Source organism: Glandiceps talaboti, chromosome 18 (genome assembly GCF_964340395.1).
Source record: "Glandiceps talaboti chromosome 18, keGlaTala1.1, whole genome shotgun sequence".
In the NCBI taxonomy this organism is placed as follows: Eukaryota; Metazoa; Hemichordata; class Enteropneusta; family Spengelidae; genus Glandiceps; species Glandiceps talaboti.
In genome coordinates this window covers 6,322,543-6,339,597 of record NC_135566.1, presented here as the reverse complement: position 1 = coordinate 6,339,597, position 17,055 = coordinate 6,322,543, and the positions used below count along the sequence as shown (strand labels likewise).

General features: G+C 33.9%; 1 protein-coding gene across 3 annotated transcripts in view; it reads left to right on the top strand.

The window, feature by feature from the left end:
* LOC144448947 (uncharacterized) overlaps positions 1 to 17,055 on the top strand; it is a 30,014-nt gene continuing 12,959 nt past the window's right edge. For 2 of the 3 annotated variants that reach the window (XM_078139330.1, XM_078139331.1), the window contains exons 1-11: positions 1 to 208; positions 4,360 to 4,531; positions 6,698 to 6,870; positions 9,785 to 9,892; positions 10,536 to 10,679; positions 11,028 to 11,195; positions 12,474 to 12,589; positions 13,230 to 13,308; positions 13,741 to 13,836; positions 14,365 to 14,607; positions 15,901 to 15,986. In XM_078139330.1, the coding sequence (XP_077995456.1) occupies positions 59 to 208; positions 4,360 to 4,531; positions 6,698 to 6,870; positions 9,785 to 9,892; positions 10,536 to 10,679; positions 11,028 to 11,195; positions 12,474 to 12,589; positions 13,230 to 13,308; positions 13,741 to 13,836; positions 14,365 to 14,607; positions 15,901 to 15,986 (1,535 nt within the window). In that variant the 5' untranslated portion in view covers positions 1 to 58. Of the gene's footprint in view, positions 209 to 4,359; positions 4,532 to 6,169; positions 6,185 to 6,697; positions 6,871 to 9,784; positions 9,893 to 10,535; positions 10,680 to 11,027; positions 11,196 to 12,473; positions 12,590 to 13,229; positions 13,309 to 13,740; positions 13,837 to 14,364; positions 14,608 to 15,900; positions 15,987 to 17,055 lie in introns of all 3 variants that reach the window. The other variant, XM_078139332.1, reaches the window with a different exon arrangement.

Sequence of the window (17,055 nt, the reverse complement as noted above, 5' to 3'; positions counted from 1 at the left end):
CGCCATATTGGAGGGCTTTAGTATAGTGTAGTGGGGTTTCAACCACCACGAAAACATCATGGGGCGAGAACGTACTCCCACACCAGACGGTGGACTGACAACGGGGATCGGAAAAGATGAAAAGTCAGATAGTAGAAGAGGAAGTGTATTAGGCAGCAGAGCTCCAAGTAGAGCTAAAAGCCGTGGAAGTATAAGCGACAGCAGAAAGGTAATGTCACTGAAAATCACAGTTGTTGTCATAATTGAGTTACCTCTATACAAGGTGTGAAAACGACCTGACGTTTTCGTCTTTGTGACTTGCAAGATTTTATCTCGGGTGTGAAATGGCAAAATATCCCCATGGAAACTTACACCATGAAAGTATAATTCAGAAATGAAATAATTTGATTTCGGGGTTTTGAAATAATGGTCCGTTTCAATTTCTTTCATTGACTGGCGTTCTTCAAAACCAAATATATATATATTTTTAAATAAACTGTGCATAGATGGCTGATAATGTGATATTAACATATCACTTGATTACACATCTTAGTTTAATATCAACGACATGTCAAGTATTTCGTCACTGCACAGACACCGAACTGTTAATTTATATAACGTTATAGTCGCTAAAAAGGAGATACATTTAAATTTGAACCTGCACACCTAGAGCACTTCGTTTATTTTACTTTGGTGAATGAAAAAAAAAGTTAAACTTTTCCCCGTGAACAACTGCTCTTATTTGATTGACAGCAGTTAGGGAACAACTCACTGATCGTTGAATGTGATTTCCCCGCCAAACACATTGTAATTAGTATATCTATAAATTCACTAAGTACAAGTAGATCATAGAGTACAGGAAAGGTCACTTCTTCAAGTTCTTGTCAGGTCGACTTAAAGTGTTATATTTCTTTGTCATACATGTCCTTCTGAGTTCCACCCCCATGCCCCATAGGACACGTTCCATTCATATTAAGAAAGGCCCAAGTCCTTCAACGATTCGTTTATTAAATAGAGAAAAACATCACCTGTTTTGGTAAACTATTAGACCAAAGTAAATTGTTCTTCCAAACACAATGTTTTCTTAAATTTTTGACTGCATACCATATATTTATCATTACATTGACTGAGCATGAATTTAAATTCAGCTTACTTTTCTTTTTATCTCTCCCCCCCCCCCTTTTTTTTTTTTTTTTTTGAATATTGAAAATGTATTTGTTGACAATATCCCTTATGTATGAGATATTCATTTCTGTTATATTCTCTCAATTTTCAAGGACCTTTGCTGTAATGAAATAAATGAATATTTTATGTTTGTTTAGCCATACCTATTAAAATTGTTAGTAAGCTAGGATGTATGAAAACATTATAAAAAATTATTTTTTTGTGATATTTTTTGTGATATTTTTTAAGAGACTATTATTTGATCAATGTTTTATCTGAAAATTGAGATGTAATACAATTGAATCCAGTTGAGAAGAAACAAATGTGTCATGACAAAAATCTTATCAATATTGCTACATTGTATTGTCAGTCATAAATAAAAACTGAAGGACAATTACTTCATTTCATTCCATTGATTGCCTCAGAAAATATATGTCATTACAATGTATATAATTTGATGATGACCTGATTAGATAATGGTCATGCATGAAAACAAAATGTAGCAATGTTAGTAAGATTTTTGTTGAGTCAGATGATAAAATGTAGCAATGTTAGTAAGATTTTTGTTGAGTCAGATGATAAAATGTAGCAATGTTAGTAAGATTTTTGTTGAGTCAGACAATGAAATGTAGCATAGCACTGTTGGTAAGATTTCTATTTAGCAGGACCATGAAATTATCAATGTAAGTACAATCTTTTTTGAGTCAGACAATAAAGTGTAGCAATGTTATAATAGTACCATATTTGTCAAGACAAATATTCTGTTTCTGTCATATCCATTATCCATAGATATATGTCTTCATGTGAAATAATTCAAATTAAATTTAGATGATGCATACATCATAATGATGTCAATAAATTTATGGTAACCTTTTTAGTGATACTCTTTTCATGTTTAAAGACTCATTTGAATACTTTTTTGGTAGATTAAAGTATTTATGAAATGTTATTAAAAATACTTTTTATTGTAAGAACTATTATGTTACATTCCAAATAAACAGTTCAGAAAAATAATATGTACAATAATATGTACTTTCAATCCAGACAACAAAATTGAACTCATGTCTGGTTTTAATATTTTTGTCTGTCATATTTTGCTAAAATTAATAATAGTTTGACTTTAAATACTGTAAAGAAGAAATTCAAGAGAACAAATCTCAATCTCCAGACATGAAAATTAACCAGACTTAAATTGTAAATGTATCTAGCTGAGCAGATTGCGATTTTTTTTCTGTTTCACGTTTTTGATGCGTGTCAAATTTCTATATGGTACTTGAGCAATAGTATGCACCATGATAGCCTGGAATCCATGTGGATAGGGATTTTCTTGTTTTCCCAGCCTCATCTGCATGGATTCCATTCTAGCACCATGGTGGCTGAACTCATGTGGGTTAAATATGTGAAAAGGGAAGGGTTTGATTCTTGTGGTAATTGGGAGTTGATTCTGTAGTTGCCAGTTCGAGAGCAGGATGTGTGAGTATTTGTTGTCTGCTGACTGTTATAATATCATTTTTGGATGAAATCAAAGTATCAAATTTGATATGAAATATGATTTTCAATATGTGAAGAAGACGCTGAAAAGTTTGCACTTAGTAATATTTTTTTCAGAAAGAACACTGATACTACAGCATATTGCAGGTTCACTGACTCTTTGATACAACCATGCAGAAACCAATAAAAATCTAAACATGTATCACTTTAAGATATATGTAGCAAGACTGCAAGTTCTTGCTACATTTAGTCTGAATGAAGTAAATAATGTAAAGGTACTACAAGTAGACACAGACAAGTGGGCACCAATGTTTGACATCTGCAATTGATGTCTGCATGGTGGCGGCCCTGTTAGTTTATTTCATTTAATAGACAAAATGTAACAAGAAACTATATTCATTTAATCTTGCTATGTGTAATTTCTATTTTGGTTTCTGCATAGTTGTATCAACTAGGGCCAGTGAATGGTTAACCTGCAATGTGCTGTAAAACTGTCTTATTTTGAATGCCAGATTTAAATTACATGTCATTGGTAGACACATCCCTTCACGTTTAACATACACACACATTCTTGCAAGTCAGAGTGTTATGTTACCACTGACACAATAACAACTAGGAGCAGCATGCATTGTCATGTAGAATTGCATAAATAGGACAATGTTGTATGACAGTGCTCACAGGAGTGAGATCAAGAGTTCAAAGTAGGATTTAAAAAACTAAATTCTTTTAGTTTGGGGATGGCGAGGTTATAAACATGTTAGTTTTAATGGAATCTGTACCCTTAAATACAAATTGTTTTGAAAAAATGTCATTAGATAGAGAAATGGTAGAATTTTACTATAATAGTAAAGGCATGGCACTAAAATAGCATGTTTTTCCCACTACATACTGACTTTATATTCATAGACTATAGTGCTACATACTGTTTTGAAAGTAATTGTTCTGTCAATTTTGGCCTATGAAGTTAGAAGTAGGTAGGGGTGGAGGGAGTGGGGAAGGGGGTCTGAGACCTAACTAAAAAAAATTATCTTTATCCTACATTAAACTGTTGATCTCACCCCTAAGGTGTAGAATAATTGATTAATTAAATTTCTGCTCAATTTCAATATTAAGATGATTAAGAAATATCTTTATAATGGTCCTGAAAACAGACGCCATCACTCGGTACATATTTTTTTAGCCAGGTAAAATCCACATTTTGAAATAACATAAAATGTCTACTTACTCAAAAATATTTTGAATTGAATCCCAAAACTATCTTGTGTACATTTTTGTCATTTTCATTTCCACATTTCTACATTCTTAGCCTAATGTGCATTTACACAGCTGGGTGGTTTAAAAAAAAAACTTCAATTAATATTGTTTTCTATAATTATTATAGAATTTATTAGTGAAGGTATTTATAGGGACAAGACCCCTTATGTTAGTTGTTACTTGTGTTTTTTTGGCTGATCGAAGAAAAATTTGGGAGAATAGTACATGCTGTTTGTTGTATATTTGCTTTCTATTTGGTGTTGATATTTATGTTGATCAGAGTTTTAGACAGGTGAGCTTACATGCATTTTTTATGATTTCCAAAGATGACTGTTTTAATGCATATATAGAAAGTAATTTAAGACTGTTTTGTCAACAGAGTCAGGTAACACTAACAGTTGATGTATTGTGTGACTCGTGATGAAATTTTGTTTATTTATCAGAATGTCGTCATTCCGTTTTTCTCCTTAGACAATCAGCAGACCAGGAAGTCGATCAGGGTCTGCTAAGGGACGACCTGACAGTAAAGTATCGAACCGATCAGATAACGTCGACAGTGATACCGAAGACACAAGAACAAGAGCAACGTCAGACCAAGATGCAATGAGTGAGAGTGGCTGGGACACAGATCTGGAGGTCGAAGGTATGTAATTTATGCATAAAAAAGTAAAAAAAATACCTGATAAATTAAGTTTAAAAAATTTAGTGAAATTGTGTGCTGAGAATCAAAATTTGTTAGTACAATAATAAATCTATTGCAATATTTGGAAAATCCAGATCGACAGCTTTGTATTCATAATATCATAGTGATATATCATTAATAAGTAATGACCATTTTCATTTTCATTTTTCATGATTGTGTACATTTCATAGCAAGATCATACATATTTGATAACTAATTATAATCCATTGTGAATATATAATGAAGTCAACCTTTGTTGGAGATAGTGAGCTTTCCATACACACGTAATTTATTCAAAGCATATACCCGTTCATGCATATCAAGAATACGTCAGTACCATTTTCCTCTAGTCATGCTAGTACTATTACATATCTTACTACGACATAGAATACTTTTTCTTTGTATAGACTTTGCTTGTTTACGTGCATGCTATTGTTTGGAGTTTCTTTGCTTTACAATAATGACTTTTATTGATTGTTGCAGTGAGATATAGCCATTTTCTTTATCCGGTCGATTGGCCACCTTTCTTGTTTTTCAATAAAAGTTTTCTCGTTAACAACTGCATGTAGTAACCCAGATGTCATTAACTGAGTGTTTTCTCTCTAATAAATCAACTGAAAGTGTTTTTCTGAAGTAAATATTGAAGTTTTTTTCTTCCAGGGTTTTCTTTGGGTGTAGTTTTGTGAATTTTAATAATAATAATCATCTGTTCCTTTCATTCATTGATTCTTCCATACTAGTAATTCTAAACTTCAGTTACCAACTGTTGTCAGGATAGGCTTTTTAGAAAAAAAAGAAAAATGTTGCTTCGTGGCATTTTTGGTAAGAAGGTGCCGCAGGTGACAGATCTGTCATTGTCAATGAACTAATAACAATCATCTCATTACAGTATACTGTAGTTGTCCGATACACACACCTGAGTGAAATTATTCATGCGACAAACACAATGCATTACTCAATATGAACTCTTATCTGTCTCGAATTCTGACCAACATGTTCAATTTTATTTATTTGCATGATATAAAAGTTGACTTACGGGAAAAAATATTCTGTAAATTGTACAATTTCTGCTCAGAAACGGTTTTGTTTGAATTTCCCTAGTTACTAGCTAGCTTTTTGTTGCCAAGGACACTGAGGTATGTGTGTATGAATCGGACGACTGCTGTTACTGCTTCTAAATTACTTCAGGCACACAGACTGTGCCTCAGGGAAGGTTTCTGAATGTGAGCTAATTCCTTCTTTCTCTACCTGACTTTTTATTTACACTCTTCCATTAATCTACATAAGCTGCCTTTTCTTTGTATCCCTCTAAGTTATATAACATAAAATCCTTTGTTTTTCCTTCTCTTAAACTAATAGGGTTATCAATAGTCTGGTATACAGTTATAATGATGACACAAATAACCAAGTGACCTTTCACCTTCACAGTTCATGACATTTCTCTAGCCAAACTAACCACATTGAACTAACAATTAATTCCAAAGCAGCGTTTAGTCCCACAGCTTGACCTCTGAACTCTGACCTTTGACAGAAGGATGTTTGATGTAATATTTCATATATTCTTTCTATACGCATCTTTTTATTTGGCCTTTCCTCCAGGAGTTTTACGCAGAAGTAAGATATCCCACATTATCATTAGATTTCATTGTTGTTTTTCGTGTGCATGCTTGACTTAATCGAAATGATAACTTTTCTACGTCGTTATATTTATGACATTTTATTGACTTTTAATTTTTTTTTCCTTTCTTTTCTAATAATTATCATATTTGTAAATATATATCTTTATATATTAATTCTTTTCAAAAAATGTAAATGATCAATTTGTCATTTCACATGCACTGCATCACTGTATTAACAAAAAAAATGTCTGTGTACTAAAATGTGTATTTCAGTTTTGTTGTTGTTGTTTTTGTTGTTGTTTATGTTTGAATGCAATGTTTGATGTGAATGAAACACAGTAGTACCCATATTGATGTACATTTTATTTCTATCACAGATCTCTTTCTTTTCTTTCTTGAATTCATATTTTTTGGGAATATTCTACCTGTTCGGAGGGTGTTTATTTCTCGATTCCTGACCCATCATTTGTTGATGTCTGTATCTGACTAATTTGTTTATCCGTAATAGAAACGAGGGAATCATACGACGCATCGGGAAGAACGACCTACATAGAAGCATGTAAGATGAATGGCGTGGTACCGGTGTCGTATTTTTCACGACATATCACAGACGCTGATCTTGTGATGAAGCATCATGGTCTTGGTCCATCTGGAGCGAAGGCAATAGCGATTGCACTGGTTGTAAGTATACTAACATATATTGGTAGACGCTTTCGGATTTTGTGATTTTGCGTAAATATCTCCTCTTGTTGAAGAAAGTTTTGTAATACTTTACTTGCATTTTCAACCAAGAAACTGTTTTAGGTGAAAGTTAATCTGTTTACACTGGTCTCGTTTGCATCTCACACACAAACCAAATTTCCAATCTTTACCGTTTCCATTTGTTATGATTGAACTTATTACAGTATAGATTTTGGGTAATTTTAGTCAAAAACTGTGTACAGATAGAAAACAGGTTGTTATTCTGATAACCTGAAGGTTTAAAGGGCCACAAGCTGAAATTATCTGTTTTGGGGATGTAATTTTTTTCTGCATATTAAAAGTTACTCACAGTTTTACTGACTGATGTATACTTAACTATCACTTGCAATTAGCTGAACTCAAACCTGGTATTAAGATTATAACTTATAAATAATCCGATGACATAATTTATGATACATACCAAAAAATATACAGGAAATCCCTACTATGTAATCAACTCTTCTAACAATACCAGAAGACAGATTGTAATGTTACAGAAGACATGCACCAGCATTAAAATTTTACTAAGATATTTTAATCAAAGTAAAAGCTGATAAACTCAGCTTTTACCACTTTCAATTATGGCAGCTAGATTCCTATATGAATAAAGCTGCCTATGACATTCAAAGTTCAAAGTTCAAAGTTCAAAACCTCACTTTCAAATCTTTCAATCACACATACTATTTTTGTCCAGCCTATGCAAATAGTGTGTATCTCAATGACGTTATTTTTGTAGCGGTCACAATATGTATGATTAAGACAACATTGGTGTCTTCTCAGCTAGCTATTGTGTCAGGAATTGTCATTTGAACAATAGACACCTGAAGGCTTTTGTTCTGTTGACATAGGCAGTCCTTCACTGCAGCATTCCCTTGATTACCGTTGTATTGTTTGGGTAAGCCAAAGTAGTTATGTGGTGTAATATACTGGTCACCTCCAGCACTCATTAGGTAATCTTGTTGGTGTAGCTTGCCTCGTTATTATTGTTCTATTAACAATGCAATAGATTAAAGTAATTATTAAGTCTATGCTGACCACAAATTAATGTACATCATGTACATCATGATGGTATCACCTCAAGGGAAACATACAGTGAGAAGTCAGGTGATCACTTTTAGCCAATAGCAGCCGGTATCCAAGTGTCCATATCTTGTTTAGGTGGCGGATGTTTAAGTTTTGTAGTCAGGCGCTTGGGAATCTGTCGTCAAAAAAGACAGCCATTGTTAGTCTAGTGCTATCTGTGCGCTGAATCTCAAGATCTGTTGTTACGAGACAATTCAATACCACCACCTGTAGTATCAAGACTAACCAAAGAAATTGCAGTGATCAGAATGTTGTTTTATCAGCGGTGGACAATTAAAACAGGATTTAACAGTACTGAGTTGACTGTAATCTAACAAACTAATTGAATTCATGGAATAGTTTCAAGATTAATTTGTTTTGTGACTGTATAGCATAATAGGATTCCAAAGTGTATTGGTTGGGAGTCCGTGCATGTTTCTCTTACTTGTAAATACCAGCTTTTATCGTTACACCAATCTTTGATCTCAATTCTGTGTTCTTCACTGATTGTGCTGGACTTTAGTTGACTGTGCTAATCTGTGTAGAAATGTAGGACTGAAAGATTTCGTCAGAGTTTAAGGCTTGTAGACTTATATAACACCAAAGATTCATCTCCACAGGGAATGTGATAGTTAATCTTACTGTATTAAAGCCTATACTATATTTGTTAGGGTATGATGCAGGCTTACTAGAAACCAAATACAATTTTATGTATAGGGCTAAGCTGTCTACAAAGTTCGGTAATTTGGATATGAAAAAAATCATTACCGGTATATATTGTATTTTATGTTGGCCTTCGATCAACTTTCAGTTACTTCACTATGAGGATTGACTAGTCTAGTGCCTATCCATGGCATCAAATCTCAATGGGTGAACAGATAATTCAATACCATGGGTAGATCTAGGCTAGAGATTGAATGAATGAATGAGAGACATCCGATAGAAAACAAGGCCCACATGTATAGTTTCTATACTGCTGGTGTGTGTGTTGGGGTGGGGGGTCAACCTCTCTGTAAAAAGACGTGTCCTGAAATTAATATCATCGGGCTATGTAGTCTTATTCCTATAGAACATAATGTGGTACTTTGCGATAAACAACTTCAGTAGATGCACAGTGTACAATGTAGATGTCTTTGGTTGTCACATGTGATATTCCCTGTACTAGTAAATTGATTGTATGACAAAGTACTCATTAGTATGTGTTATCACAACAGTGGTCATTAACTGTTATTGTCTTTTTGTGTGCCACGCAGGGCTAAATTGAATTCTTAGAATTGATTTTCTTGATAGCAAAGTAACTTGACCACAAAAGTAGAAGTAAGTCATGTGAGAGAATGCAATAATGTCATTATGAAGTTACCGCTGTAGGTGGTAAGAATGGAATGTCATATTAAAGAAAGCCATTTGACTAGATGGTGGAGAGAGAGATCATAGGAAACAAGCCAACACATCTAGTTACTAGACTAGCTCTGTACATAATGATAAAGTTTATATATATTTAAACAAAGGAACCACAGTTGATTCAATGATTAGTGGTGATAGAAAATGGCCTATTGAGTTTATTATGTCTAACCATACTGCCGTGTGTTATGCGATAACAGTTGGATAGTTATCGTTGATTAAAGCCAACATCCATTTGTAACAAAATGGTAACAAAATTACACAAAGCCGAGAATCAAACAACACCTTAAGTGCACTTGTCTAAAGATTGTCTAATACAAAAAGTAAATGTACAGAACTCCAGTTTACCAACATTTGTTAAATTCCAGTGTCACTCTTTATATATTCACAGGCAAATACAACAATATTGAAATTAAATTTATCAGATAATTGGTTAGATGCAGAGGGTGGAATCGCCATTGCTGAGATGCTCAAAGAAAATTGTTACGTTGCTGAGTTGGTAAGTTATGTTAGCAATTTACATTGAATTAAGTACTTGTTGGTTTGTTTCTTTTACAAGATAATGTGTGGTGTCTCAGGAATTTTACTTTAAAAAAGTGGCAGGAAACAAAGAATGTTTGTTTTGTCCATGGGTAAACATAGACCTTAGTTGGTCTGCAAATTTGTTTTTCTCTCCACTTTTGGCTTGTGACGATTCTTTTTTTTTCGAAAATCCTCCAGTTTAACCCCCAGAAATCAAATAATGTACCCCTAAGTAAAACTTAAGAATGTCTGAAATTGTTCTGGAAGTTGAAGTTTTTAAGTAAAGATGTTCTTGTACATATTCCCAGAAAACCCTTTTTCAGACAAAAAAAAAGTGCAAAAAGCCTATCCAATTTCAGACTTGAATGCCGTAAAAGTAGACCCCATTGTGCAGCACAACCTATATAGGTTTTTGGAGTACCCAGGGTACACCCTCATTGCAGTACCTACGTAGATTGTTAATGGCAGTACCTTCTCTCCTACCCTAGGGTACATCCCCATTGCACATACCTATATAACTTTTTAATAGAAGTACCTCCCCACCCTCAGGGTACATTCCCATTTCACATTACCCCTTACACTATGCAAATAATCTATATTGTATTTTGTCTATTTGATAGGACTTGTCTGACAATAGACTTGGTGATGATGGAGCTAAAGCTATGTCAGAGATGTTACTACAGAATGTAAACTTAACTCACATTACACTGGCTGGTAATGGCTTTGGTGATAAGAGTGCAGAAGGTTTTAAAGAAGTAATACTGGTAAGATAAAACTCATTCAGATTTCTCCTCAACTGACTTCACAGACAGAATAAAATAAGCATAACCCTGACTTGTAGACTTTTGACTCTTGATGTTTTTAATTACTTTGCAGAAATTTGCCCCCCTCCCTCTTCAAACAGATGTATGAAGTTTGACCCCATATTTTGGACAACATAGTTTCCAAGTTGCCGATTTTCAAATTTTTTTCAAGATTTTTCAAACCTACTTACCTCAGGTTTCAGCTTTGTGAAATAGTTTCTGCATATCAGCCCTTGGGGTACTAGACATCTACTAGCGCCCTCACAGGCAAAAAGTGTATAACATTATTATTTATCATTATCATTACAGAACAACAGCAAAATAGAATACTTGAACTTGAGTAGGAATGAATTCAGTGAACCAGCCGGACAGATTCTCGGAGAAGCCATCTCAGAAAACATAATAATTCGTCACCTTGACCTCAGCTGGAACCACATCAGAAGGAAAGGAGCCGTGGCATTAGCTAAGGGCATTGGAGTAAGTTGCTGGTCTTAATGCTGTGGAGAATTTTTACTTCCTTGCATTTCTCTCTTTTGTTTTCATTTGTCCCACTTAGGGACTCAGTAAATGCTAATTATAATGCATGCATGAAAATGCTGTGATCATGTGATTTTGCCTGGCGGGCATGGCAAATCATAAATTTGAAAAGAAAAAAAAAATTTAAAATCATTGCAAATGTTCTGCATAACTCCATTATAAATCAATTTTTATGATATTTCTTCCTTTTTGTAATTCTATTTTCTTTTTGAATACATTGATTTTTATAGCATCAGCTGCATATTTTTTGGCATCGTGTAAAAATAAATGCAAATGGCTTGTAATATCGACTGCTTTATTTGCTTCATATACAAGGCATGTCTTCTTCCATCATTGCAGACATCAATCTTGTAAAAAAATCTAAATTCTTTGAGAATGACTCTATATTTTGAAAGATCAGTGAAAAATGTCCACAGCAAGTTCAGCATTTCACTCCTCTACTTTTTACTAATGACACCCAATGACTGGACTGTGTGTAGCAATAGTCAACCTACGGGTCATCAAGTCTGTTTGTACAATACCCCACATTTACATACACACAGAGACGTACATACTCTCACATCTATGCACACAGACATGCTCACAGACACTCCTACATACATCGGTATATATACATCCAAACATCCACACACACACACACACACACACACACACACACACACACACACACATATACCACTGAAATACACGTATGCTCACATGTATGCACATACTCATACACATACTCATACACATACACGTACACATACACATACACACACACTTGCACATATGCATGTACACAAATGCAAGAAGTCACATGTGCATACACTCAGACATATGTACATGGAAACACCCACACACATACACATGCTCATGTGTGTACACATATACCTCCTACACACACACACTCGTTCACTTTTTTTATACCACAGATGTTTTCGTTCAAACAGTACCTACTGTAAACTCCAGGATTTTATATTTACCCAAACTATTACCCATACTTCTACTAAAGATACAAAGAAGTCATAATAATTCATACTCTATATATTGATTTTGAATCAATATTTTCCAAATTATCACAGAATTAATGACCTGTTTTTACAATCACTGAGTGCAGAAGATATAAGGTTGATAAAAAGAAAAGTTTCAAAGTAAAATACTGTTGGGGGCGCTGTTCAAAATTGGCAACAAGTGTTAACCATGTATGTTTTCACCCCAACCACTTTGACACTGTAGAGCAACATTGGTTTGAGAAAAGTAGATCTGTCATGGAATGGACTTGGCAATGAAGGTGCTGCAGCAATTGGTGAAGCATTGAAAGTCAACAATTCTTTAGAAGAAATAGACCTCACGTGAGATGATGTTTTATTGTGTGTTTGTGTTTGCAGTAGTAATAGTGAAGCTGATATAGACTGGCAGGGTACTTCTGCTGTATGTTTTGTTTGGTATTTAGACTGTCCTCTAGTTTGAATAATCAGTATCATTGGATACAATTTATGTTAAAATTCGGGGTCAATCTAATGCACTCTCAGAGGTCACTACACCAATTTCCTGATATGAAAAACAAAAGGTCATATAGGTTTGACACTAGGAGTGCTATTCAGAAGTGAAGACGTGAGAGCCACAGTAGTTGAATACTGTACACCTTCTTTGACAGATCACCATGTCAAGGTATTTTAAGGCCAATGTTGATAACATGCTAGGCCTTTCTGAAAAATTCTACTTAGTTGTTTGGAAGATGTAATCTTGTAACAAGATAAAGAAATTATATTTTGTTGTAGTTTATTGACTGTTTCTTGTATTGCCATGCTGTTGGTATCTGTGACCAAAGATCTGATCCTCATTTTGCCTAATGTAGGGCGCCCTCTTGTGACACTTTCTTCAAAAGTAGCTACCAAGTGGGTAAATGAAATAAGGTGTACTATAGTGACTGTTATGGCTATGCAATCCATTCGACTCAGTAAAAGAAATGATTTGTTGTCATAATTCCAGGAATAACCGTATATCACCAGAGGGCGCTGTTCTCCTGGCCAAGGGATTATACGTGAATGAAACTTTAAAAGTACTAAAGGTTGGTTGAACGTGAACAGTTCTTTTCTTTTTCAATTTACAGTGTTCGCTGAAGAACTGTTAGAAATGTGCTAAAATCAGCACCCCCAAGACGATTATGATGTCAACCTGTTACTATACTAATAGATAAAATAGACCTCTTATTAACATATACAATGTCTAATTATTGGTATTTTAACAATTTTCAGTGAATGTTTTGCCGGTTGTGTGGTCAAAAAAAAATAATACTCCAGTTACATCTAAAGCAGGTTTAATCATGAATGAAGGTTGTGCAAAAATGTTTTGTAAGAATTCAAAACGAATGCATGTAGTAAACTAAAGGCTTTGTTTATATGTATCATGTTTGATGTTGTAAAACAAAAGTAGAAAACACACTTATTATATGTAGTAACATCACTTTTACTAAGTATGATTGCATGCATTGATATTTCAGTTGGGTAAAAATCCTATGCAAACTGCTGGATGTTATGCCGTAATCAAAGCTATCAAAGAAAATGCCAATACAACAATAGAAAACCTGGATTTCTCTGTAAGTACCGTAATTTGATATTAGTTGATAGAACTTGCAGATTTCTTACAGACAAGCTAAGTAATATTTCAACTTTAGAGTTCTCCATGTGTATGTTACATTTTGAGAAGAAAGGCAAGGCTTATAGATTTTATTTTGGCTGCATTTCTGATGCTTAGAGTCCTAGAAATGTCATTTTCACCAATTGTGTATTGTGCTACCCTAACAGAAATGTCATTGTTTCACCAAAAGTTCACTAAAATACATATACTTAGGCTGAATCAGAGCTCCGTTAAAAAATGTTATTGATTTTTCTGTGTTCTGTAGGCAGTCTTTTCACAATGGCTTCGTCTAAATCCATGCATAGCTATTTCAGATATCCTGCTAACAAACAGACAGACCAACCGACAGACCGACAGACAAACAAACAAACAAACAAACAAACAAACAGGATGAAAACATAACCCCTACCAAAGTTCTTTGATGAGGGTGAAAAGATAACATAATGTGCATACATATTCTGACATCTTTCTGCCTTCTTCACTTTAGGATATTCAAGTCAACAAAGATTTTGAAGATCTCTTCAAGGAAGTGAAAGAACTACGTCCAGATTTGAAATGTAAACATGGCGGCTCTGCTGAAGAAAAGAAGAAGAAACCCAAAGTGAACCCCATGCAGAAACTACAGAAATATATCCAGAAAAATAATCTGAGATTGGTTGATTTTTTTAATAAATTTGACAAGGATGGTAGTATGAGTGTCTCTTATGATGAATTCAGGGAAGGTTTAGAGGTGAGTGCTTACTAGGGAGGCCAGACGCTGTGTGAAATGTTGCAACATCGACACGACGCGCTGCACACTACAGATTTCTCAAAACTTTGAGAGCTTGTATCTTGATTTGTAGTTCATGTATTTGAAAACAAATTATATCACTCGACAGGGAATAAATAATTCTATATTTGTGCCAATTTTCACCAAACAAATCCGCTTGCAAATATAACTATGCTGGCAGTAAAAATGACACCTGGTGCCGAGCGCGCCTTCCCGACTAACTCACACTAAAATTCGCCCTGAGACGGCACGCACTTTGAAGTTAAACCCCTTCAATACTGAAAACATTCCCGCCAAAATTGTTTGGACAAAATTCTTGTTTTATGTAAGTTTTTGGCATATATCAACTTCATTTTAGACTGGAATTAAAGAAATGTTACTTCCTAATAAAGTAATATTTTTGTAATTATGAAAATATTCATATAAATTGGGTCCCCATATTATTTAAAAACTCGTCTCTAGTCATGAAAGGGTTAAATTAATTTCCTTATTTTAAAGGGACATGATATGGAACTTTTGTAAATTTTCATCTTTTTTGATTCTTTGAAAAAAAAAGTTATTTTTATTTTACTACTTACTGAACGTGCCTAATGTAGTTAGCAGTCACTGACAGAAATCTTACATTATCCGCTGCTACAATATCGTATTTATAGATAGAAACTGTTTTTTTACACTCTGTTCGCATTGCTGGCCCTAACTGAAATGGTACAAGGAATTTTGCATGAATAAATTTGAATAATACTATCATCACCATCTCAAGTCAAATTCAAGGTGTCCTGTTCATTTCCTCTCGACACATCTTTCTATAAATATATTTTGTTTTAAAACTTCATGAGATATTAGCCTTTGAAATACAGTTGTTTTATAAAATGGCGGGTCATTTTGTCAGCCCTGAGATCAACAAAAACTTTGTCGGGTGGAAACAATGCCATAAGATTATTTTAATGTAATTCAGGGCATGTATCCTAAGTAAACCACATAGTTTGTAAGGTACACCATGACAGGGCACCCTCACACATCCGCCACCCTCTTTCACAGGCTGGTGAGGGCAGATCAACATGACATATCGTAAAGTCTATAAACCACATTGCTAGATTAGTTTTATGTGTGTATTTACTGTTTATCCTCTTATGGAAACCATTTTTCAGTCCAAGCACATGCAACTTTAAATTTTTTATCAAAAAATTTGTAAAACAATACTTTTCTGTTTGTTTGTTTGTTTGTTGATTGGTTGGTTGTATACTTTCATTACAGGAAACTGGTATTGACATGACCCCCGATGAAGTAGAGATGCTGATAGCAGAATTGGACAGGGATGGGGATGGGGACATTAACTACAGGTATGGACACACTATCTCATATAGACATACACACACAATTATCTATCATCAAATGTAATGTTTACTGCTGATAAAAATGTACTGTGTGTTGACTTGTATTTGTATGGCCTAACAAGTTTTCTTTAGACAGTGGCCAAATGAACGGAGACGAACTGGTATGGTCGTAAACAAACCCAAGAAGTGTGACTTGAGTATAATAACTAATGCACGATGAGTACTCGCCAACAAAAACTCTAATATTAGCAATAAATTATAACTGCTGCGAAATTAATATATTTATGTTAATTTGTTATGTAATAAAAGAAAAAATTTGTAATTATGACAAAAAATAATTACACAACTTACTTTATTAAGTGCAATATTGTTTTAAGAAAAATTATTAAATGTATATCATAATAATATTTATATTATTTTTTTGTGTTCATTGCACTTTCTATGATTATTATGTACTTTAGAGTAATTTTTTTTATTTTTCAATTCACCCAACTTTTTTAATTTCAGTTCACTTTCTTGAAGAGTAGTTTGTTTATTTTAGCCTGTTGTATGGTATTTTAATAATTAGTTAGTTATTCACCAGTACTGGTCAGATATACCTTATGTACATGCATATCCACTCCCAACGAATTCAAAGTCAAACTGTTTACCTAAAATCCACATGGAATGTATGAAAAGTCATGATAGTTGACAAAGTCGTTCATTTGAAAAATGCTCATCTCCAAGAGTTTGTTTTCAGGTTGTAAAATGAGGAATCAAAGTTATTGTTGTCTTATGTCACAGTGATTCTATAATCCTGAACTGTGCTAATGAAAAAGGACACAGTAACAGACCTGAGTGAAATGTGTGAAAATACTTCCTTCTGAAAAATGTTCTGTGTTTTTACTCATAACTGAGATTACTGTACATTTACAGTCAAAAGCCATTTGTATTATAGAGTCTGATGCAAATCTACTGGAATATAGATTTTTAGCATTTGAGGTATATCTGGCCAAGTATTTGCATGATTATAACAATGAATTTCACTTTTATCCAACCAGGTATCAGTACACCTAATATGGCACACTGACCTTTC